The 25,494-nt window shown below is 41.2% G+C and overlaps 1 protein-coding gene across 1 annotated transcript in view; it reads right to left on the bottom strand.

Annotated features, from left to right (window-relative positions):
• The window catches only part of lyst (lysosomal trafficking regulator), a 116,793-nt gene that overhangs the window by 51,660 nt on the left and 39,639 nt on the right, over positions 1-25,494 (bottom strand). The window contains exons 5-11 of the mRNA XM_036126047.1: positions 19,723-21,823; positions 14,555-15,503; positions 14,308-14,469; positions 10,641-10,797; positions 4,662-4,876; positions 4,514-4,580; positions 1,395-1,504 (exon numbers count right to left, since the gene is read on the bottom strand). Coding sequence (XP_035981940.1) covers positions 1,395-1,504; positions 4,514-4,580; positions 4,662-4,876; positions 10,641-10,797; positions 14,308-14,469; positions 14,555-15,503; positions 19,723-21,823 — 3,761 coding nt within the window. The remainder of the gene's footprint in view (positions 1-1,394; positions 1,505-4,513; positions 4,581-4,661; positions 4,877-10,640; positions 10,798-14,307; positions 14,470-14,554; positions 15,504-19,722; positions 21,824-25,494) is intronic.

The following is a 25,494-nucleotide window of genomic DNA, read 5'->3' as shown; positions in this document are numbered from 1 at the left end:
TGACCACAATGTACCCAACCCATGATGGCTACTTTCAGCAGAATAATGCGCCATGTCATAAAGCTGGAATCATCTCAGACTGGTTTCTTGAACATGACAATGAGTTCGCTGTACTCAAATGGCCTCCACAGTCACCAGATCTCAATCCAATAGAGCATCTTTGGGATGTGGGGGAACGGGAGATTCGCATCATGGATGTGCAGCCGACAAATCTGCGGCAACTGTGTGATGCCATCATGTCAATATGGATCAAATTCCCTGAGGAATGCTTCCAGCACCTTGTTGAATCTATGCCATGAAGAATTGAGGCAGTTCTGAAGGTCCAACCCGTTACTAGCATGGGGTACCTAATAAAGTGGCCGGTGAGTGTATAAATATGTGTATATGTATATATGTATACATATGTATACATATATGTAAATATATGTTTTTGTATATTGTTATTTATATATTTATAAATGTTATATATATATATTTAAATGAATAAAATGCAAAATATTTCAGCACATGACTTTCTCAGTACTTGATAGTTTTAGAACATAACATAAAAGTATATGGCATTTAAAATTTTAAAAGTTTTAAGCCCCCCCGAATACGAGAAAATCCTCGTTATTCAATGCTGTAGCGCACTTATTCCCTAGTTACTGGGGGAAAATAGGGAGTACCAATATGGCGGCTGGTGGCTTCAAAGCGACTCGTTCTAACAGCGGGCGATTGGCACTCCAGTGTATAATATAGCTCAGTGAATTCATTACACCGTCCTCCAGCGTACCACCTAAATGGCCTAATAGGGCGGAGTGTGAAGTCCTTTAGATTTAAAGAAACAGCACCAAAACGAGTTGCTTTCAGGCGCACCTCAGAACAGGGGTAAAAGCGGGGCTTGTGGGGCAACAATAAGGAGGAATTCAGACCAAAGCCTTGCTTTATATAAACCACAACTGAATTATTTAAACGGTAAAAGGAAGAATTAAAAAGCACGATATGTCCCCTTTAACGTTACTTAATCACACGTCGACAGAAGAACCTGACAGGTAAAAATAAAGCGTCTTTAGAAATGTATTAAATGAAGTGAGGCTGTGAACAGCACCCTTCTGCAGGCTTCTGACTAAACAAACTGGTGCTAATGAGCTGCAGCGTCACATCTCTTCCGCACACTTTGGTGTCAACTCTGGTATGAGGTGAGGGGGGTGGGGGGGGGGGGGGAGAGCGTGTATTGATGAGCTGAACCACAAAAAAATAAAAAAATAAAACCATGAAGTGATTGCGACAGGGAGCGTGTCTCACACGCGACGCCTCGTTGCTGTTAATAAACTGAGCTTTGTTACTGCGAGCACAAGCTGCACGTAAGCAAACAGAACGCTGCTGAGTGACTGAGGAGGTGTTCTGGTATTTACTGTAGGCGGGGTCTTCTCCAGGAAGAGGCGGATCAACAGGGCCAGCTCCTCCGCCGTGATGCGCTGGCTCAACATGGCAACCAGCAGCTCCACCAGCACCGTCTGGCAATCTAGACGCCGGCGACAAAGATCATGATGCATAAACACATGAAAACACCACAGACTCAAAACACATGATGCAACCACATTTGTTTCATTGTCAAAAAAAAATACAAGCTCCTTAGATACAGTGTCTTGCAAAAGTATTTATGCTTTTTTCACATTTTGTCAAGTTAAAACCACAAACTTCCATGCGTTTGGTCATTTATTGTGGCAGATCAACATTGTGGGGCCTCGGCGTAAGCTGGAGGGAGACGGAGAGATGGTTGTTTTAGACTTAGACAACTTTATTTGTCATTTTGTATGTACAGAGTGCATACAAAATGAAATTTTGTTGCATACAGCTTATAGGAGTATAGTCAGATTATGGCAACATTGCAATAAAAAGTGCAGCAGTGATCAAAATGTTAACGTATAACAGTGCAGGAGAAAAACAGTGTGCCGTCACATTATGCAGGAGAATTTACAAATAAAGATCTGAAAAGTGCGGCATGACTTCATGACCTCTGTGTCAAACATTTTGCAGCTTATAACAGGTTAAAGTATTGTCAGTTTTCCTGTTAATTGCTTCCCTCACTTAAGATGGCAATATATTGGTAGGTTTACAGATTCCCACTCTTTATATTCTAAACAATCAAACAAAGATCTGTACAATTTTCAAAGGTTGGAATATTGTTTAATTTCCTAACCCTGGTTTAATCTGCTCCACAATTCATCCGTGACCTGTCTTGCCGAGCTCCTCAGTTTTTCTCAGGAACGTCACTAGAGCTGAAAAACACCCTAAGACTCGTTTACATTTGTGTAAAAAAAATGTTGTCAGACCAAATTGGCCTCATTCATTTATTGAGTATTGCTCATCTCTGTCATTATAATGTAAATAATCAAAACGACAGTGGATTTCAAAATGATTTTAATCAAACCTCAAGGGGGGAAAAACAAGCAGCTCATTCCACAGGTTCATTAATGAACAAGTTATGTTTTGTAAGGACAGCCGTCTGTGGAAAAACTCAGATAATTGCTGCTTGCTACAGTTCTACAAAGAAACGAAGCAGCGGATGAAGCTTAAACCACAGATCCTCTGTGGGACCTTCTCTGTTAGCGGTCTCTGCAGTGCGCTCGTGTTGCAGGTGGCAATTCCAGAAAATCGTTGCCATGTGGTCTGCAGGATTTGATTGAATTGACTTTGTAAAGTGCCTTGAGACGACGTGTGTTGTGAAATGGCGCTATATAAATAAAACCGAATTGAACTGGTCTAATCTAAACTAAATGAGACCGATAAATTCACCCAGAAAAGCGCTTGCTGAGGGGTTATTGCTGTGAGAGTGGCTTCTACCAGCTTTGGAAATAATGGAGGGAACTTAAGCTTATCACTCACAGCTTTTCCACACTGGCTTTAATTGTTGTGTTTTAAATAAAACCGCGGTAAAAATCTGTGTTTTTGTGCATTAAGCGCTAGAACTAATTAACTGTTGAAATAAGTAAAGACACGAATGTTATTATTATGTCTTATGGAGCCTTTGCGTGTAACATTACAGTATGACTCCGATTACCAAATTAGATTTTGTTTATAAGGTTATGTACTCAGTATGGGATGTCATTCATTTAGGACACATCCCATGACATAAATATAAAAGACAGGGAGGAAGATTCATGTTTAAATCGTTCTTATATTTGCAAACGAGGTTTAATTTTGACAGACCAAAGCAACATGCCGTACATCACCGTGTGAACTTCCCACAGCCTAAACTACTGCTTGCTCCAAGGTTAACTCTATTAACTCTCCACAGCAGTGAGCTGCAAACAAGGAACATGGCTTCTTCTCACAAGATAGGGTTAATTTTCCCAAAAAAAATCAGCTTCTTCTTCCACCCGGCTTCGCGGGAACAAGACGCCAAGCTCTCCGCTCGGCATACCTGCGCAATCCCCCGCTCGCACGGTCTAGAAGAAGCTGCGTCCGATCAATCAGAGGATCGTTTTAATCTCAAATTGATGTGTATCCTCGCTATAAATGAAACACTGAGAACTTATCTGTATTTGCAGGGGTTACAGGTTGCAGGAGCATGGGAATCCCAGGATCCCAGGATGCTGTTAGTTGCCTGATCTGTCCAAACAAACTGCTCAGGCCTTCACAAAACTGTATTCATGCTGAGATTATCTAAAAGTTAAGCGATTTCTGAAGGCTGTTGGTTGCACTGCATGTTTTTAGGGGTATCAGAGTACACTGGGTTGAATAAAATGCATGCCACACTTTTCAAATGTCAAAAAAAATAAATAAAAACGAATTACCTTCCCCTTTACTTATATGTGCTACTTTGTCTTGATCTAGTAAATAAAATCCCAATCTAATGCATTGAACTTTTGTGGTTGTAATGTGAAAAAATGTGAAATGTTGAGGGAGCATGAATACTTTTGCAAGGGACGGCGAATAAAAGACAAAACACAGACATTGAGGTGATTCCTAAGTAATTAACAATTAATAAAAATAATAAAGAATAAGATAATAACAAAAAAGTATATTTAAAAAAAAGGTTAATTTAACCTCAAGAACCTACACTGCAAAAACAGAACTAAAAGTAAGTGAAATTTTCCTGAAATCATTGTAATTTTCCTTGATTAGAGCAGGTAAATAAGACTATTTGCCAATGGAATAAGATTTTTGCACTTAAAATAGGAACAATTCATCTCCATCGTCTTATTTCAAGTGCAGGATGTCTAATTATCTTATTTTAGAAATTAATTGTTCCGATTTAAGTGCAAAAATCTCATTCCATTGGCAAATAGTCTTATCTACCTGCTCAAATCAAGGAAAAATACACTAATTTCAAGGCATTTTTGCTTATTTTTAGTTCCCTTTTTGCAGTGTACTTGGGTACAGAGTAACCCAATGTCTGAGCAAAATATTATGCTTGAACCCTGGAGGCCAAGTTTAAACGTCATGCCTTGAAAAAATATAAACCCTAAAGAAGACGTCCTACATTTGAAAAAGGTTCTGTTGGTTCAGGAGAAAATAAATGACAAACCTCTAAAGGAGAGGTCGGTTTGACTGAGGATGTTGTGAAAGCTGCAAAGGATGGTTTTGACTCCTCCCTGTGAAAAAACCAGAGGGAAGGGTTAGGTCAGATTTGTCGAGGCCGTGAAACACAAAGAGGAAGAGCCATTCGGTCTGACCTGGTCATAGAGCAAGGCGGCGTTGCGACGGTTGGCGTGCACGGCACCCAGCAGGCTGTGAAACACATGACCGAGGACCTCCAGGTCCGGGGAGCCCGAGGCAAGAAGCTGCAGCTCCATCGTGCAGATCTCGGGGAAGAGCAGCACGCCACGATCCGGCCCTTCCTCCGCCGCTGCCGCAAACCCGCGTAACCCCGCAGGCTCCACCTTCCCTCCTGGCAGAAAGTCCACAGTCAGAAGGAAGACCACGAACAAAAGCTATCCAACAGACAAGGAGCTACTGAACGACTCCACGGACTGGCACTTCTGGCTCACTAAAATAAAGACAGGAACGGCTCCAGACTCCACGCGTTCCCCTCCTTCACTCCCCCAACCTCTCATGTTGGAGGAATCTCATGGCAATGAATTAGCCTGAGGTCTGGGCTCAGCCTCGGAGCAGCATGGGAGTTCACTCATGATTTACAGGAGCGCAGCCCTGCAGCCTCTCACACGGCGCCTGGGACCTCCTTTTATTAATGAAGCTGCTCGCTCCCCTGAACAGGTCTACGCTGCTGACACAAAAACAAATAAACGCTGTCTACTGTGGACTAAAGCAGGAGGGCTTAAGAGCTTTCCTTAAAGAATGCATAAAGAAGACATTAACACAATTTGCTAAGGGCTTAAAAAAAAAAAGCTTGTGACGTTGTGTAGGAGTCTGAAGCTCGATGTAAACGACGGCGTTATACCTCTGCTTGTAGCAGCCAATTTTAGGCAGTAGAGATGATATACATCATGATGCTTACATGTAAGGCTAAGTTTGGACATAAACTGGATTAAAAAATCTATAATAACCTAGAAATCATAATGGACTACAACACAGACTATTTAAAAAAACATCATACAGATTCAGTCATAAAAACTAGTGCTGTCAAACAATTAAACATTTTAATCGCAATTAATCGCATAATTTCAATAGTTAACTCGGGATTAATCGCCTATATTATCTTTTTATTTCTGAAAGTGTAAAAGCCTATTTGGGCATTTTAATATGCAATTTTGCAATAAATGCACAAAAGATATTTTTATCTTTTATTTTCAAGCATTTTTCAGAATTGGAATTATAACATCCTGGTGCCATAAAATGTTAAACTCTGGCAAATAATGGCTAAATCGCTAATCATAACGCCCTGATGTTTACACAATGTGTAAACAAATGTGTAAATAAATAAATATTTAATGCCGAATTTTTTTTTGCCTCTTAAACAAAGATAGACATAGTGTTAAAAGCATCCACATATAAAGTAATACTAATTTTACATTGTAATAAAATCACAACACAAGTTTGGCAATGTGATTCAGCCTTAGTTTGTCAAATACAGAGACAACAATTTAATAAGAATGAAAGTATGGTTTATGGGTTGGGTTTCTGCAATGTTATCAGCGTGTAAAAACTTATCTTCAGAAGCAATCTCTGCTCGAAATGGTGATCTGCACCGCCTAATCTACTTTTAGCAGTTATCACCGGTTATTGCACCGTAAACTGCTGAAAATACGGGCAGAGTTGCTCTGTCTGCCTTTACTTAGAGGGGGACGCACTACAGCGCGTAATGAGGCGGAGGGATATTTCAACTGGTTATACTCAGAGTCTGTAGTGCGGTAGCGTCACTTATTCTAGAGCCCAAATAAGTGACTTCGCTTTCAGAAACAAACCCAAAAAAACTGCAACTCGTGAAATTTACAAGCGACTTTAGAAAAAAGAAGCACAGAGTCGCATGAAATAAGCAGACTTGGCAACAGTGAGCACATGTCTGTTTTGCTACAGTCTCTCTAGCGTTCTTGGAACTACGGGAAGCGCCAAGGTAAAAGAAAAAAAACACAGTCCAGAGAGCGCTGTGGGGGAAAAAACATTAACGGCATTAACGCGCATCAAAAAAAAATGTCGGCGTTAGTTAACGTGTTATAACTTAACTGACAGCCCTAATAAATACATATTTTTGTCAGCAGTTGGACTAAAAACTAACGGTTCTGATCCCTGTTTTTTGACAAGAACAGTTACATTTAAGAGACGTCATACAATTATTGGTTCACGCCGATAGCCCTGCACACCTAAAGCTGCTGGAGCGACCGCACAAGAAGCCTGCAGGTGGAAGACGAGTAAATCTCTGAGCTGTTTAACCAAAAGGTCTCATTCTCTATCCATTTCCTTTGATCTGATAAAAAACCTTAGAAGATGCTGGTTATAGCAGGCTGGTTACCAGTGCTTACAAGTGTGGTTTTGTAATGCCATATTATGAGGCCGTATTTACCATATTTTTTGGACTATAATGCACACTTAAAATCCTTAATATTGCTCATAAATTGATGGTGCGCCTTATATATAATTATTGTTGTGCTTACTGACTGATTTTATGTGGTACAATGCGCTCAGAAATCTGTTAAAATGTGTAAGTATGACTTTGTTTAGCAACGAAGCCACTCCGCTCAATGGATATTTGGAGCATTACGGTACACTGTGTCACTACCTGATCAGACCCATGAGCAGTCTACAAGACTGCCTGACTGTAATGTCTAAACTAGAAGTGCATTCATGTAAAGACTCCCACATACTTGTAGTTTACTCCGCAGAGGTCCATACGTACTCAAGGTGGACTCTGAACGGACTTAAGAATATTTTGTGCGCCTTATAATTCGATACACTTTATGGTATGAAAAACACGTTAACATCTTACAGGAAGTTTGGGATTACAGCACCAAGAAAAAAAAAAGTAATGTTTCTGTGCACTTATCAGCTCACAAACTAAAGGATTTAAAAAAACAACAACTTAAATTACAAAATGAGATAAAAAAAAACATCCAAACTTTAACTTGATTTATTGAATGGGTAAAAATGTTAAGAAACAACATATAAATGTAAACATAATCATCCCAGTAAAACTCCCTTATGTATGTAGCCGATACATTTTTTTTAAATTAAAACCTTACCATTTAAGTCTGGTAATACATGATCTTCTGTTTGCTTGGGGAATAAAAATGATGTAAAAATGATGCTGAATTTTTTTTTTAGCAATTAGCAATTGGGCTGGTTTGCCACCACCCACAGTGAGGAAGATGTTCGATGGAGATAAACGTTTAAAGCTCCCAGAACTACAACACTCCAAGTCTTCATGACAATCACCAGAAACCATCTACATGAAAGAGTGATGGCAGTCGAAAAAAATAAATAAAGTTTCCATTTCTAGCATCATCAAACTACAGGAAGTGTGTGCTTTGGTCTGATTAGACTAAGACAATCCTGGTGTGTCTGTTGTGAAAAATGCAGAAAGTAATTTCCAACGTTAGGTGGAGGACCTGTGATGCTGTGGTCCTGGGAAATCTGTGCAAGTGCACATCAGGACATTTTAAAAATAAATCAGGTGGCATCTACCAGAAAATGGTATTTCTTTTGACACCTTATTATGGGATATGGCCTCCTAGCGTAGTCCTCAGAAGCATTTATCTCATTACATCAACCCAGTTGGGCTGGTGACAGCAACGCCTGGGGGTCTCATACCGTGTGAGCGGGTCTGTTCGCACCAGGCACTAACGAATGTCCTGATTGATCCAACGGTGTCCAGACAGAGACAAACATAGGTGTGAACACGCTTCAGACATATTGATGTTTTTCCTAATTTGTTTTCCAGACCACCTTCAGCAGCAGCCAGGGACATTTGGTCCAGCATTAGTTTGGCAGTCTGCGACATCTGTCCAGGGGACGCCTACAGGTAATGATGCTCAAGTCTATTGGTTAAAAAACAAACAAAACAAATACCTAAACTAAGAGCCTTTAAAATAAACGCTGCAGTCAGCTAATCAGCAGCGATCAAACATCCATCTGGAATGCTTTAACTATAAGGTCTTGTAAAAATAGGAACACTTTGTGTTTTTCCAATGTAAATGAACAGATATGGATGTAATTTAAATTTTAACAATAGTGAGAAATTAAAAATGTTAAATTTCTTTGTAAAATAAAAACAAATGCAGATGTTTTACATCAGGTCCACATGGCTACTCATGAAGGGTGTTGGCCGTGTTTAAAGCTCAGACGTTTAATTTGGTCGGCGCCTGATCAAGAGCGGAAAGCACGGTGAGATCAAAGGAGCTGCATGAAGCCTTTAGAAAGTAGATCATGGCAGGCAGTGGATTTAAAGAAGTCTTAAAAGAATGAAAACCACTGCAGAGAAAATAGTCTACCAGCGGAGGACAGTCGAAACAACCGGCTATCCAAACAAGTTCACCCTCAGAGCAGGCCGTAATATGCTAACAGGAGTCTCCTGTTAACCTGCAATGTCATCATGGAGCCTTTAAACCTCCACAAGAAGATTTTAAAGCCAAAATAACAAAAACCATGACAATGTTTATTTCAAGAGGGTAACTGCGGTCACTGAGATTTTAATACCAGGTGTGAACCTTCATTTGGACCAGATTGGAGGCAATTTAACACCTGGGGAATCCAGCTAGAACGGATGAGGAGCTCCACCGGAAAGCAAAGGAACCAAAAGGCAAGAAAAAGTTTCTCTGTTTTGAGTGGAATGAAACGTAATTCAAAGTTGACTTTGGCCGCAAGGAACAGATGGCATGGCTGAGTGATTTTACTCTATGCTGGGCACATGAAATAAAAGCGCCTCCATAAGTTCTGATGCCTCATTATGAAACAGATTAAAAAAACTTTATTTAAACTCTCGAACAACCTCACAATTGAGTAATGTTTTTTTTCTCTAGAGAGCAAGCCACTCTGAGTTCACGGTCAAATCCGTGAAAATCATTTAAGAGCTGCTTGACAGTCTGCAGTTGGGACTAAAACCCACACGGATCACAAATAATGTTGCACAGCTGATTACGTTTTGGTCTGTGGGTTGATTTAAGTGAGCAACCTCAAGGTTTTCTCGCTTTCAAAATATAATAAGACAGCTATTCTTAAACTGTTGAATAATCGGATATGATAAGAAACGTAACAGAAATAGGAGCCAGGAAATCTGACAAGAGAAAACATGCGTGGTGACCTAAAAAAAGATGTTAAAGTTTATGGTTACAAGATATGTTTTACAAAAGTTTCTTTTTGTTTTATTATTTTAAATAAGTACAAAAAGTTCAAAGATTGCACTTTTAATGAAAATCATGTAATCAGAGTTTTGCTAGTCTGACTAAAGCGCAAGAAAACAATTTCACAACTGAACAGAGGATTCACAGAGATGATTATTCCGCAGACAGAACCATTTACAGCCTAATAATTGTTGGCTGGAAACGACAGGGTTTTCGTTTCTGAGCCTTCAACTTAAAGGCTCTTCAATTTGAGTGATGCAATTGTTTTCCTGGAAACTAGAGGCTCCATCTGATTGGAACTTCAAGTCACAAGATGCAGCTTATGAGGCCGTGGAGTCTCGCTACCGGCCAGTTGTAAAACGTACCACAATGGGTCCATTCTGATAGGATTAAAGTAAAAAAAAAAAAAACCACAGTGTAATCAGACAGAGTCGTTAACCTGCAGGACTCGAGGGCAGAGAGGGGGGCGTGCTAATGTGCTAAAGCACTGAGGGCTGCTTTCTGCTTTGTCATTCATACGCAGTAGAAATATCAACTTCTTCTTGCTAAACATCCTCAATAAGCCACCACAGGAGGATGTTGCTTTATCTCTGACACGACAGAAACAGCCCAGGTCAAAAAAAAAAAAAAAAGGGGGTTGGGGGGACAGACCCACTGAGCTTTGAGTGGATCAGAGTAAGAAGCAAGTTTCAGAGGTTGAGACCAGCGCATGACCTCTCAGTCAATCAAGCCAGATAAGTCCGCTGACATTCATCACCAGCGAAAACCCAACAGACGAATTCACAGCGCGCCAAAAATAACCTCACTGCGAGACGAGGGGGAAAAAAAATAAAAATAAATAAAAGTTTTATGGTCCGAGTTTGCAGTAACCAGAAGATGTTGTAGAGCGGTTTTAGTGAGCGTTTTAATGTGTGGACCTACCCTCTTCCTGCTGCTTCATGGTGTCCGGGTTGCTCTCGCTATCAGCGTCGTAGCCCTCCTCCTCCCCCGGGAGCCTGACGCTGCAGCTCTGCGCCTCATCCACCTCCTCAGACAGATCTCCTGCTGGAGCCGCCCCCTCGGCAAACACCTGGAGCTTCTGTCAGAAAGAGAGAAAAAAAAAAAAAACACACCCCCAACAACTTAAAACTGAACTGAGATCCTCCTCGCAGCTTCCGCCACCTTACATGGTGGTGGGGACAGAACGCGGATCTCACCGAATGCTTTGATCGTTTAAAAAAAAGAAAGAAAATCTCCTTGACCAAAAAAGTACTTTCGGCATGACAAGTAGTGGTCTTTCCACTTATGTGGTGAGAAAAGGCAGGGGTGGGGTTGGGGGGTAAAAAAAAAAAGTAAAAGATTTCGGTCATAAGACAAATATCAGCTGACTTGCACAGCGTTCGCACAGCCAAGTTCCTTGTCGCGCACAGTTGGCCATAGCAAGCACACGTAGGCAAACTCCCAGCACTGCAAATTACACAGAAAAATTAAAATAAACCTGAGCAGACAGGATTATTTTGACACCGCCGTACCTTTAGTTGTGTCGCCATACTTTTAATCATCTCAACAAATACGACACCTCTGTTGTGAGGCACTGATCCTGGAGTTTTGCAAACAAACTTGGGTAACGATTAGGTGAACATCACACTCTGCTGGGCCTACAGAGGAAGAGCTAAGCTCTAAGAAAAACATTAATCTGAACGAAACCTTGCATATATAAAAAGTAACGACAGGGGGGGGGGGCGAGCTTTAAGAGGGGAGATTTGCTCAAAGGTATTGCAATAAAGTTCATTTAGTTTAAAGGAGCATTACGCACTGCAAAAACAAAAGAAAAAATAAGTCAAATTTTCTTGAAATGAGTGCATTTTTCCTTCATTTGAGCAGGTAAATAAGACTATTTGCCAATGAAATAAGATTTTTGCACTTAAAATAAGAACAACTCATCTCCATCATCTTATTTAGAGGGCAGAATATCTAAATATCTTATTTTAGGAGTCAAAATACTCATTCCATTGGCAGATCATGTTGTTTACCTGCTCAAATCAAGGACAAACACACTCATTTCAAGAAAATGTAACTTATTTTAGTTCTGTTTTTGCAGTGCGGTTACAGTGCTTCGGAAAAGGTATTTTGACACTTTTAATTTTTCCATGTTTTGCACATCACTATCATAAATATCAACTATACATAAGAGTGTGACGCGTATTTGCATTCAGCAAAGCAAAACTCAGTGCTTGAAGTCCACCCATGGGAAATTTCCTCTCAGGGTAAATCCACACTGCAAAAAAAAGGAACTAAAGTAAGTCAATTTTTCTTGAAATTAGTATATTTTTAATTGATTTGAGCAGCTAAATAAGACTATTTGCCAACGGAACGAGTATTTTTACTCCTAAATTAAGATAATTAGAGATCCTACACTTTAAATAAGATGATGGAGATGAACTGTTCTTATTTTAAGTGCAAAAATCTTATTCCATTGGCAAATAGTCTTATTTACCTGCTCAGATCAAGGAAAAATACAAACATTTCAAGAAATTTTCACTTGCTTTTAGTTCCCTTTTTGCATTGCAGCTGTTCCGAGAAGGCCGCAATGGTTTAGAGAACAAAACAGCAGCGTAAGGACCAAGAAAGACACCAGACAGGTCAGGGAGAAAGCTGTCAGGAAGTTTAGCGGCGGATCAGGTCGTAAACTCAGGCTGGAAACTTCTCGCAGAGCCGTGTGAAACCCATCATCTCGCAAACCTAAAGTACCAAGACATGCACCTCCATCTGAACTGACAGGTGGAGTAAGAAGTGTCAAGTGTCCAATGCTAACTCTGGAGGAGCCCAGCTCAGGCAGGAGAACGTCTTAACAGGACAACTATGGGTCTGTCGCTAAACAAACCAGGTGTTTATGGAAGAAAACCATAAAAAAAAAAGTCAAAACTCCAGAAAAACACGTGGAGGTTTGGTCAGATGAGACTAATATTGACATTACAACCTGCTGCAGGCCCGAGTTAATGGCGGACGTTCACCTTCCAGCAGGACAACACATCTAAGCATGAGCTGGAGAGAAATGGATCACAGTCCAATAATGTGTTTAAATGGACCAGTCAAAGTCCGACTGATGTTCAGAGAGGCTCTCCTTCCAGTCTGACTGAATTATCATAGGAAGAGGAACGGCCCAACGTTTCCGTCTTTAGATGTTCAAAGCTGGTAGAGACATTCCTTAAGATACACGCTGCTGTAATGATCATAAAAAGGTAATAAAATCTAAATGTCAATAAAAGTACACGATATGTGGCGGTAATGCTTAAGCTCATTTTCAGATATTTATCTTCATCCACAGGCGGAGAAGTAACTGATAAAAATAAAAACGTCTTTGTTCCTCTCATTAAAACAAAGGAAGATGGTTGAAATTTAGTGTAAATATAAATGGCTCACCCCTGACGACGCTTTGCTGGGTGATTGTTTTCCTTTTGTTTATGCTCGTCGTCTTTATTTACACTATTCGTTTTCATATTTTACCATGGAGGCAAAGCTGTTCTTAGTCAAGGAAGCTAAATGCAGTCGTCTGCGCTCCCACACCAATGAACCGACTCAACCTTCTCTGTTCGCTAAACGTTGCTGCTGGTACCGCGGCTCATTTTGACTCTTTTCCTTTAATACTGTTGTAGTTTTGCTCATTTTGTCACGCCAGACTTTTTACCGTGTACGAAATGGGTCTCTCTGCCCGGGGGATTGTACGTTCAGGCCAAGTAAGTTCATACCCCCACTGGAGGATTGTTTGGCAGCGCCTTCGCCGCTCTAGCAACGACGTTTCACACTGCAAAGAGGGAACCAAAAGTAAGTAAATTTCCTTTAAATTAGTGTATTTTTCCTTGATTTGAGCAGGTAAATAAGACTATTTGCCAGTGGAATAAGATTTTTGCACTAAAAATAGAAACAATTAATCTCCATTATCTTATTTCAGGTGCAAGGTATCCTATTATCTTATTTTAGGGGTAAATATACTAATTTCATTGGCAAATATAGTTATTTAACTGCTCAAATCATGGGAAAATACACTCATTTCAAGAAAATGTTACTTACTTTTAGTTCTTTTTTGCAATGCAAAGCATGTGGCTTCACCGTTCCCAATGAGCAGAAGTACACACTGGGAGACATTACAAAATAAGAGCATCTTTTAAACCTAAATATTTAGAAATAACAATATAATCGTTTGGAGCACAAATCTAAGTACAAAAACCGAACTAAAAATAAGTAAAATTTTCTTAAAATGAGTGTATCTGTCCTTGATTTGAGCAGGCAAATAAGATGATCTGCCAATAGAATAAGAATTTTTTCACTTAAAATAGGAACAATAAATCTCCATCATCTTATTTCAAGTGCAGTGTATCTAATTATCTTAATTTAGGGGTCAAAATACTCATTCCATTGGCATATGGTCTTATTGACCTACTCAAATCAAGGACAAAAACACTATGTTTAAGAACATTTTGCTTATTTTTAGATCCGTTTTTGCAGTGCGCCTGCTGAGCGCTAAAAGAAACCATTGAGAAAAAAAACTAAACCATCTTTTAATACGTATAAAATACGCTCTGGTTGCATCTTCCGAGGCGGAACTCACCCTCTCTGGTTTCTCCTCGGGCGCGCTGGTGCACGAAGACACCTGAGCCAACGCCACACGCAGCAGAGAGTCAAACAGCGGCACAGCCAGGTCAGAGTTCACCACCCCGGAGCGCGACAGCTGGTCCCTCACCTCGAACAGGGTCTCCTCCACAGACTGAAGCTGTGGAAATTGAGGTGCGGCAGATGATTTAATTTCTATCTCGCTTTGGGGACGTGCAGAGAAGACAACTTCGCTTCAGACAAACCTGATAAGAAAGCTCCGGTTCTATCCTCTGCATGGCCGAGTTAGCGCTGTGCAGACAAATAGCCAACAAGGCCTCAAGAAGGCGAATACTTTGAAGCTGCCACTGCTCCTCCAGCCTCTTCCCCGGGTCTTTGGCCTTCCCCTCAGTCGGACCCAGACTGTGGAGATCTCCTGATTCACACGACGGCTCTTCAGCTCCCAGGGAAGCCGCCGGAACCGCGGACTCGGGGCTGCCTTTCCCTTTGCCCTCTCTCTTCTTCTTCGCCTTCCCGTCCTTGGTCTTACAAGAGAGCTTCTGGATTACCATGACCATGAGGCGCAAGCACACGTCCAGCCCGCCGAGCCGGAAGAACTGCCGCTGGAAGAGGGGGCTGGCCATGTAGATGAAGCGGCACACCGACCAGACGTCCGCGGCACGCCGTAGCTGCTCTTTGGAGGGCAGAGCCACGCTGTCCGGGGACAGATAAGGCAGGCGTCCTCCCAGAGGCTCGCTCGCCGTGCTGTCGTAACCCGAGGTGTCCTCGGAGTCGTTGGCAGAGTCCCGGTCAGAGTCGGCCTCCTTGCTGACGCAGAGGAAGGCCACGCAGAGGAAGAGGTTGATCACGTGCAGGTGGGTCTCCGTCCTGCTGCGTCCTGCTCCGTGGTTCTGCGCGGCACGGCTCTTGTGTCGCGGGTACGCCTCCTTAAGGCCTTCGTAGAACTTGCTGAGGCTCTGCGGGCCTTCGCCGACCCCTCTGGAGCCCAGTTCCTCGGCCAGGCCCAGGATGGCCTCCCGCTCTTTGGTGTCGGCGCTCTCTAGCTCGTGAAGCAGCCCGTCGCTGTGCGGATGGCCGATTCCGATAATCAGCGTTTCGAACACCTTCAAAGCCAGAGAGCGAGTCTGGTCGAGGTAGACGAGCTCCGTCACCTGGTTGAGTCCATTACAGCTGATGAAAAGGTCTCTAACCACTCTGAAACACAAGACAGGAGGCAACAGTCAGCACAGCCAACCTAAATGTGATTTTTAGAGTGATTCTTTTCAAGCTGTATGCAAACGAAATTTCGTTCTGTACGCACTTTGTGCATACAAAATGACAATAAATATCTATCTATCTATCTATCTATCTATCTATCTATCTATCTATCTATCACGCTAACTTTAAGAATATTTTACTTATTTTTAGATCCATTTTTGCAGTGTATCTATCTATCTATCTATCTATCTATCTATCTATCTATCTATCTATCTATCTATCTATCTATCTATCTAAATGAATCACTTGAACGCATTTTTTTTTAAATCTGATTGCCCAGTTTATGCTCTCTGGTAAAATAAAGCTAATGTGCACTTCTAGTCGGACACAAAGTTAATCATCCAATGAACATCTTCATTAAGTTAAAGAAGATTTCCCAACCTTTACAGTGTCTGGCATAAATATTCATACCACTTGAAGCTTCTCCATCATTTTATTCACGCCTTCAAAGACATCTTAAGGATTTAATTTGATATAATAAAGTAGTGCATAATGTGCAGTGGTGTGTAAAGCCTTTTTTTTTAAACAAACAAAATGACTAAAAAGTGTGTCCGACATATAAAATCATTTTGTGTATTATTATGTATGAATACATATCTGAATCTTCCAGGGGTATTAATAATTTTGGGCCTAACTGTAATATTGGCACAGTTATCGGCTGCTTTTAAACGTCACAAAGAAATTAAACAAACGGATGAGAAACGAATAGGAACAGGTTGGAATTGACACACGTTTTTAATCTTTTGGAGAAAAAAAAACTAAAAACTTATCCTGACCAGCTGATTTATAGACAGACGCAGGCCGAACAGAAAACTACTGATATGTAACGTATTGATCGTCTGGTTTTGAATCAGTATCAGTATTAATATGCCCACTATGTGATGTACAACGCCGCTCCTTCCACAACATGCGATTTCCTGCCACTTTGTGTGTGAATTAAGAACACGGTGAATAAATTAACGTGTTCCCTTACTGGTGTCTTTTTTCCTGCTTGGGTGCTGACAAACATGCTTTTAAATATGTTTAATGGACTTAAACTCAACACATAGTTGCAATAAGCACCACTCTGTCAGACTGAAAAGAACCTATAAATATATATATATATATATATATATATATATATATATATATATATATATATATATATATATATATATAGACAGATGGAGTATAGGAGATAATGGAGTGGACGTTTTGGCTGGTTTGGGCACAGATTGCCATGAAGCCTGAGATAGACGACTGCCAACTAAGGCTTATGAATAAATCTATTTTTTTTTATTTGCAAAGCATCACCCAGATAAACAACAAAGGGAATCCAAAGCAATCCCCATTTTAGCTTCTCTTTTGGGGTTCTGGCACACATGTAAACGGAGGCTGAAGTGAGCCAAACTTGTTTTCTGGTGATGAGATTTTCTCTTTGTAATGTAGGGAGGGGGTAAAACCACATGACGGTCATCTAAAGCGTGGGCAGCTGGACTTCACTTACATAATTCACTAACAGCACCTTCACATAAACACACCACCAAGCACACAGCTTGGTAGAAAACAGCTTTAAATACGGCAAAAACCAAACATGAGCAACTGCTGCTGTAGGCGGCTATACTTTAGATAATATAACATGATTGCGTTTTTATGAGCCGTTCTAATCATAACTCGCATTTAGATCTGTTAAGATTGGTTTTCCGAAGATATTAAACCACATTTAAGACAGAGGCTAATAATAAATTATTATATTAAACATAAAAATGTAGTAAAAAATAAAGGAAAACCTCTGAGTGAAGATTAAAATCGGAAAATAACACTCCTGATATTTGCTACATTTACAAACTCACTGCATGTCAGGACAAACACTAATGGGTTTTTATTTAAAAGGCTGAAATAAGTTACATTTCTGAATGAACCTCTTAGTTTTTATCTAAATTCAAACCCTTTCCCCGTCCCTTCTCTAATTTATTTTAGTCTTGGTTAGATTTGCTGTCTGGAACGTTTCCTCCTTTCACTAACAACCTAAATTTGGCTTATCTTTTATGCCCCGTGTCATGGTATGTAAGATTTTATGAAAGGAAATTGAGTTACGCAGACGGTTATAGAAGCAGAGTCAGAGCATATCAGATATTAAATCCCTGGTCTCAATCATCTTCAAATGTGCCAATGCTATCCAATAAATGCTCAAAGAATAAGGCACTCCAAATCTTGAATAATCTGGAAATTCTAACAAAGCACTCATATAATGCTTATATAATAATATCTTATTAATAGCATACAAAATAATGTATATGACTAATTGACCTGACTGGTCCAGCAGATGGCGCTCTCTAATTTACAGAATGACTGTAAAATTTAAAGGGTTGTTTTTGACTAATTGTGGGGCTGCGTAAAAGCAATGACTCGATTAAGCTAACATATTATCACTTGGATTCAGGTATACGGTACATGCTGTAAATCAGGTGTGTTGCTTCATGCTAGCCATCAGTTGCCTTTATTCATATGAATATTTCAAGAATAACAAGCTAACATTAATTCTACAATGCCGTTTTACTAAAGCTGTGCAGCTTAGATGCACCAAAGGAGGTGGGTACACATATACTCTGCAAAACCTAATTTACGTGACACAGCATCTATTTTTTTGTTTTCAGCTTTAGCGACACAACGAGAAGCCGGGGGTGCGAATGGAATCAGACGATTTTCAGACTGATCGCCCCATGAGCTGAGACCGGCCAAGGGGAAGCTTAAAAATCAAATCCATTTCCCAATGAGTGAACGCACCATAATTAAGCTCTACCAGTTTACTAAAACACTCTTGTTGTTGAACGTTGTTGAATGCAGAATAGTTAACTATTGTTTGTATCAGTGAGGTGTTTAAAAGATGAAGTCGAGCTGAGATGCAGGAGTTTTTTTTTGTTGTTTTTTTTTAAAGGAAAAGTGTGTTTTCTTTGACAGTTTTCGACTTGTCTACAGTTGATTCAGGCTGCAAGAGAGCGAGAGAGAGCAAGACTTTCTGAAGAAAAGTACACTAAAGTAGCGCTGTTTTCTCCTTTTGAGCTTAGCTTCAACTCCTGTCTGTTGTGGAACAGGGAGAATTTAGACAGCTCCTAAACTCTTTAGGAGGTGCACAAAGAGAGAGGTAAGGCTGTCTGCAATAATTGCTAACCTCTGGTACGAAACCCAGTTTAGAATTTTCTACTTACACCATCTTTGTCCTAAAACAGTATAAAAAACAGCTTTACAACTTCTGTATTTGATACAGTTGTGTGAAATCTATTTTAATAATAAAAAAAACAATAATAAATTTTATTTAAAAGCTCTTTTCTAAATACTCAAGGACATGTTACATAAAAAAGTACATCAAACCAACAAAACAATATGTAATAGTAAACTAAACACTAAAACACAAAACAGATTAAACTGAGCTAAACATTAAAAGCTATTTTACTTTTAATATGAATAATGACTAAATGCTTGTGGCAGGAAGGCTAAAAAAATATTTGAATACTGCTCTTATACTCCCTCGCAGTTCCTAAGTGCAGTCAAAAACGACTAAAATCAGTATTGGCAGGTCAAGGCTTTTACAAAAGATTGGAAACGGCCAACAAAATATTGATCGGTGCATCCTCAACTACTTGGATATGCAGCAAATGTTAAATTTTATTAAAAACAACCGCTACTGCACTAAGCAAGTTGGACACAATCTAAATGGGTCACAGAGGAAACGACATTACGACTCAGTTCCACATGTTGGTCTGTCTCTGTAAATCCTGCATCATTAGCAGCTTAAATCTACCCTTTTTGAGGCATTTGCAAACAAATCTAACACGTGGATCAACAGTATGTGCGTTAGACTGATAGGTGATGATGTTGCGTAACAGCCAATGGGCTTGCATCTCTCACCAAGGACACAAAGCCATGATAAATTATTGATTAGTAACAATTAGCATGTGCCCGGAGGGAGAGATCTCATGACAAAGTGGATACGGTCTACTGTGAGGTGCCCGGTTAAGTTTTACGTCTCATGTTCTCATAATCCTTGGAACGCCTGTGACGACGCGAGAGAAGCCGCTACCCATATCATCTGAAAACTGTGCTTCACCAACAGAAGAGAAGTAAATGGATTTAGGTAGTAAACATGGAGCAGGAAAAAAGTGGTAAAGACGCTCACCTTGACTTGAGGAGTGCTGGTAATGTTTGCAGGTAGACGAGTAGGACCTCCACAGGCAGGCACTGTGTGTGGTAGCTGCAGACCTGAGAGCAGACGGTAGAAACTCCCAGCTGCTGGGCATGGTGGACCAACTCCACCCCTCTTTGCAGAACAGGGTTGAAGATGTGCGTGTAGAGCTGCCATTGCACTATAGCATTGCCCCGTAGTGTTAAGTGGCACACATGGCCAGCTATCTGCTGGCTCAGCTGCCAGTCCTCGCCAAACACTAGCTCCTGGTAGGCCTCCAGAGCATCCCACTTCCACAGCATGTCCTCAGCACCGCCTCCACTTGGCAGGATGCCTTGGGAGCGGTAACATAGACTGGTGGAGATAGCTGAAGGGTCTCCTTGTTGCAATGTCTCTTCCAGACCAGGGAGTTGGCTGCTGTCCAGAGTACAGATATTACAAGAGGCCAGCTTAGCTTTCTCTGATGGCTGACCGCCTCCAAGCTGGTCTAAAATCAGCCTGCTTAGCACACCGAGTACATGGGACTGATAACTACGGAGACCTGGAGCTTGAAAGGCGTGTAAAAGGGGTCCTACAACCGAGCGAGGGTCCATACAGCAGCAGATACCAACAGCTTGAATCCCGGCTAACACCTGCAGCACGGACGGCCCGGTGGGCGAGAGGCGCTGCAGCAGCCGGAGACACTGGTGGGCGCACGCGGCTAGGCAGCAGCATCTCTCGGGGTAACGCATCGTATCCCCGTCGGTTCCCTCCGAGCCGTCACCGTCCTCCTCAAAGGGGTTGCGTCTGGTGGCCTGCATGAACGCAGAGACGGGCAAGCCCGACAGGTCTCTGTGGTGATGCAGGAAGTGGGAATACTCGCAGCGACGGTGCCGGCGGCGAGCGCAGACCGACTGGTGGAGCTGCTCTGACTTTGCTTTCTTGATAGCACTGATTATTTTGAAGACCCCGGCAACGAGACCCCGTAAGCGCTCCGAAGCCTCTCTGCCCACGTCAGCGCTGGCCCTCCCGAGTCCCTCCAATCGCAGCACAGTGGCCTCAAACAGCTCAAGGCCACTGTGCTGGACAAACTCATGGATGAGCTCCAGCGCCTGGCTAAAGAAGAAAGGGTTGGGCGTTGAAGCCTGGAGGCAACTCAGGAGGATCTGCAGTACGCCTTCTAAAAGCTCAGGAAGTAGTAGAGCCCTGTGGCGATAGCGGGAAAACGAGAAATCCTCCTGGACCTCCTGCAAAGTCTTTTTGGGTCGCGGGGCAAAAGGGTTGTTCTGCCTCTCCAGACAGCTGCGGATTTTAAGAGTTGCTCGCAGCAGGTCTGTCAAACTTCGCCTCAGGCTGTCGGGAAGTCTGTCGCTCTGACTTATGTCCACAGACATCAAGTGCAACACGGTGCGTAGTATCATCCTCTGAACCAGCGCGATCGGCTCCTCCGTCCAGCCTCCGGCGAGGTCCTCCGCCCCCATCCCCCCTCCTCCCCCTGGACCGCAGCAGTCCCCAAACTCGGTCAGGATCTCCGTGAGGGTTGGCACAACACTGACGGCCAGGCCCGGGTTGTGACTGATGCTCATGTCAAACTTGCACACCTTCTCTAGCAGCGAAAGCAACACGTGACAAAGATCGAAGGGCGAGTTCTCCATGCGGTTGAAAATGGATATTGCTGCGGGGTCCGTCAGGGTGTCGTTGTCAACCATCTGAGAGCCGGGCCCTCTGGGGTGGGGATACGGCGCGCTCATGGTGTCTGTAAAGGTGTTGCCGGTGGTGGATGTCAACTGTGAGGCCTCGGCGCGGTGATGCTGGCAGCTCACCTGGACGGTGGATCCGTGCGGTCTTCGGCTCCTCGCTCCACCCGAGCCCCCAGCGGCTCTGTCTTCGGAGTTGGCTTCTGAATCTGAGGTGGAGACCTGGGACCTGCGAGCATCTTTCACAGAGTACCTATGCGACGTTCTGCGTGATCTCCGCGACTTCCAGGTGCCGCTGCCGACACGGGACCTCTTCCCAGCGCCCTGCTCGTCTGTCGCAGCCTTCTGGCCGGCCCTGAGCGGGACAACCTTCACCTCCCGGCTAAGGAATACTTCAAGTAGGGATGGCAGGTTGAAATCTGTTAAAAACACAAAGACATCTTTGGCTTTGACATTTTACAGTGGACAGCACTTTTTAACTTTTTTGTGAATAAATATTAAATAAAGTGAATGTTGAAGAACACAATGCCCCACTGGATGTCAAGAGCAGCTATGAGTCTGTTACTAGTCATCAAGGGTTTAAAGGGCTATGGTTCAAAACCCTACTTCCTGAGTAAGCAGAGTGTGGAGTAACTTTTTTGTCCCTCTACCACCACAGGCTGCTGCGCACTGCCAGACAGCTGGCTGATTTTTCCTTGTATTTGGTGGTTGAGTAATATTTCCACTTCTGATAAACATGTTTATCATATTATGTCATCCAAAAAAGCTCAGCTCATTATAATGGTTACGTTGCTAACTACTTCCGCTAACTACAGCTAGCATGTTATGAGCAGCATGTCTGAAATGCCCAACTAATTAACCAGTCAAACATCAAACTCACATCAAGCGTTTGAAAACTATATTACATTTAGCAGGTGTTTATTCTGTCTATCAATATCAAAATAACAATAAATAAATATTATAGATAATTTTGTTATACAGTCATGGACAAAATTGTTGGCACCCCTCTGTTAATCAAAGAAAATCCCACAACGGTCACTGAAAGAACTCAAAACCTACAATAATAAATACAAATAATATTAAATTAAAGTTTACCAATGAAAATCAGACATTGGTTTTCTATTGTGGGTAACTGTAGGAATTTATTGCAATAACTGCCAATAACTGAATCACTTTGAATATTGTAATAGTAATAAAACTAAACGTTTTAACTTGCCAATATTAAAGTAAGTTATAATGGCATCTTACATAAAGAAGAACACATTTTTCTAAAAATAATAGAATTCTATAGATTTTGTGCATTAGGCTCATCCAATAAATTATGTGTATGGTATAGTCCACATATTTACCGATCAAGGATATGCAGGATTCCCTCTCGTAAGAAATGGTTGTAATTTGCTGTTGTAATAAATCTTCTTTTCTGTTTATTAGTCTAGACATGTAAATACAAATTGTAATGTATGGCTGAATATTAAATGTATTACTGTGAAGTTCGCAAAGTTTTCTCAGTTGACAGCGGCTGTCAAAGATCAAGCCCCTGAACTTTCTTCCAGGCAAACTGAATATTAGCAGTGATACATTATAGGATTTAGTATTAACCAATCAATTTACTGTATATTGGTTAAGCAACACTGGGAACATTTTAGCTTTTTCTTTATAAATTCAAACAATCAAATCATACCAACATTTTAATTTATGAACAAATATCATGATTAATGAAATGGAGGTATTTTATTCCATATTATTATACTCAGGGAAGTCTCATACCAGCTCATGCCCAGTCAAGACCCAAAAGCTTGTATGTTAAAAGTTTCAGAAAGCAAAAATTAATTAAACAAAAATGTCTAGACTCCATGTTAGAGAAGATTGCCGTCCTTCTTCTAAATGCCAAAGTCACTCTCAGGTCAAAGGCCTCTGCAAACAAGAATGTTCTCCTGCTCTGCCACTGGTTGTAGACAACTACAACAATAAAAGGTTTAAAAAAAAATACGGATTCCTACAGACCCTTGCAATAGTAATCAACCCCCGTGGCATATTTCATGTATTGCTGCTTCACAACAAGGAATTAAAATGGTTTGTTTGTCGGTTAGGACAATGAATTGTTTCATTTTCAGAACATGCCTACAACAGTATTTTTTTTTTTACTGTGCAGTAAACAAGATATAGGCTAAAATAACAGAAAACTTCCACTTTAATAACTGTTCACACCTCTAACATTAGCACTTTGTCAAGCCACCTTTAGCTGCAATTCCAGCTGCAAGTGACTTTGGATCAGAGCTCACCACATCTTACTACTGGGATTTTTGCCCATTCATGTTGAAATGGTGTGTTTATCCTGACAGATAATGTGACACTTAAATTGCACACAAGTAGACTTCATTTCACTATTTATGTAATTCTAATTGGTTGCACCAGATTTGTTTTAGGGGCCTTTATAGCAAAGGGGGTGGATACATACAGCATATGCTCATGCTAAATTTTGTTTTTGTTTTTTCCCCCAGATTATTTTCTGATTTCATATTACCAACTTAGAGCATTTTTTGTAGATCCATCACATAAATCAGATTAAAACAAACATTAAAATTATAGGTTGAAATGTAAGAAAATAGGTTAAAAGCCAAGGGGGATGAATACTCTTGCAAGGCATTGTATGTATTTTTTATTTAAAAAAAGCCATACTTTCTTTTTAGCTGTTTTCAAGTTTAAATATAATAAAACCATTTACATTTATGAAAGATAATTATTATGTGGTCGGGCCTTAAATAGGCAACTGGCAAAAACCAAAGGCTAGACAGACAGCTTTATACAACCTTGTTATTACTTGTTTTTATCACTAAGGTTAATGTCTACACACAAAACCTTAAAAAAGGAGCAATAAGCGATTTTCCCCACTAGGTGGGGCTTGATCACTGTCTGCAGACCAAAACAAGATGTGCATCAAGCCACGCCCCTCTCTCTCCCTCCACTCTAGCTGCAACCCGGCACCCATTTCCCCTCCCCTTCTCACCCGTCGCCTCGTATACGCATATTTGCCAGAGATGAATCCACAGCAAAACAGCATCACTATTCGGAGGAACATATCTAATGAAGAAATAAGTAACTCATAACTTTACAATGCTGTTAGCAAGAGAAGGATTTCTTTCGCTGGGCGTGCTCTCCGCCATTTTGTGCCTAGGCAACACTGCTCTGGCGGTGGCATTTTACAGGCATGGAGGAGCTTCAACCTAACCTGGACAGGACAGATTGCTAATATGCAGCACTCCACGTTCTACACATTAGCAACATCTGACTGTTGCTATTGAATCCATTTGGAGAAAGGACAGAGATTCAGCAGAACTCTTCTAGCTGATTGGGCAAAATTACACCTAGTGCCCGCGCACCAAAGCTTGGTTTTAGCCAATCATGATATCAAATTAAAACGTAAGAAGCATTCGTCATGAGAAACCGCAAGAAGCTAAGCTAGTCAAGGCACTTCTTGCAGTTCTACTATCAAAGAAGAAATTGTTGATTTTTATAAAACAGATGTGACAGCAGCAGCTACACGTGCGTCCTCCTGCGCTGCCGTGTTTATGTTGGTTCAGCTGTGGGCTCAGCCGCTCTTGCTTTCGTCGCACCGGTATGTCCCGCCTTAAAGCACAATACTGCAACGTGATTGGCCCGAATCATTTTTGGTTCGGACACACACGGTTGAAGCCGGAGCGATACAAGATGGATTCTCATGTGTTTGTGAATGATTAAACACCGTGGGAATTCATCTTGCAGGCAAGGTTAGTCTAAGCTCTGAGTGGCAGCTGTTCACGTGCACGTACACGCACTATCATAACTTTAAGATAACTTTTTTAAAATTTTGCTTATTGCTCCTTTAAAAAGTCTCAGGATGCATGCATATGTAGCTTTTCTATTAGCAATAATGATGTTGATTATGTGCATCTTTTACACAAAGGTATACAATTATGAAAGCACTGATTGGAGCAAAATTTTAAAAAACGTGTCATGTCTAGAATGGGACATGGTGAAAAATACTAGTATATGAATACAAACACTTTCAATACTTCCCTTTAGTTTTTTAAACTAATCCAAACAAATGCTT

The sequence above is a fragment of the Fundulus heteroclitus genome, chromosome 22, assembly GCF_011125445.2.
Source record: "Fundulus heteroclitus isolate FHET01 chromosome 22, MU-UCD_Fhet_4.1, whole genome shotgun sequence".
Taxonomy (NCBI): domain Eukaryota; kingdom Metazoa; phylum Chordata; class Actinopteri; order Cyprinodontiformes; family Fundulidae; genus Fundulus; species Fundulus heteroclitus.
The sequence above is the reverse complement of the archived record's forward strand: the minus strand, read 5'-3'. Positions and strand labels throughout refer to the sequence as shown.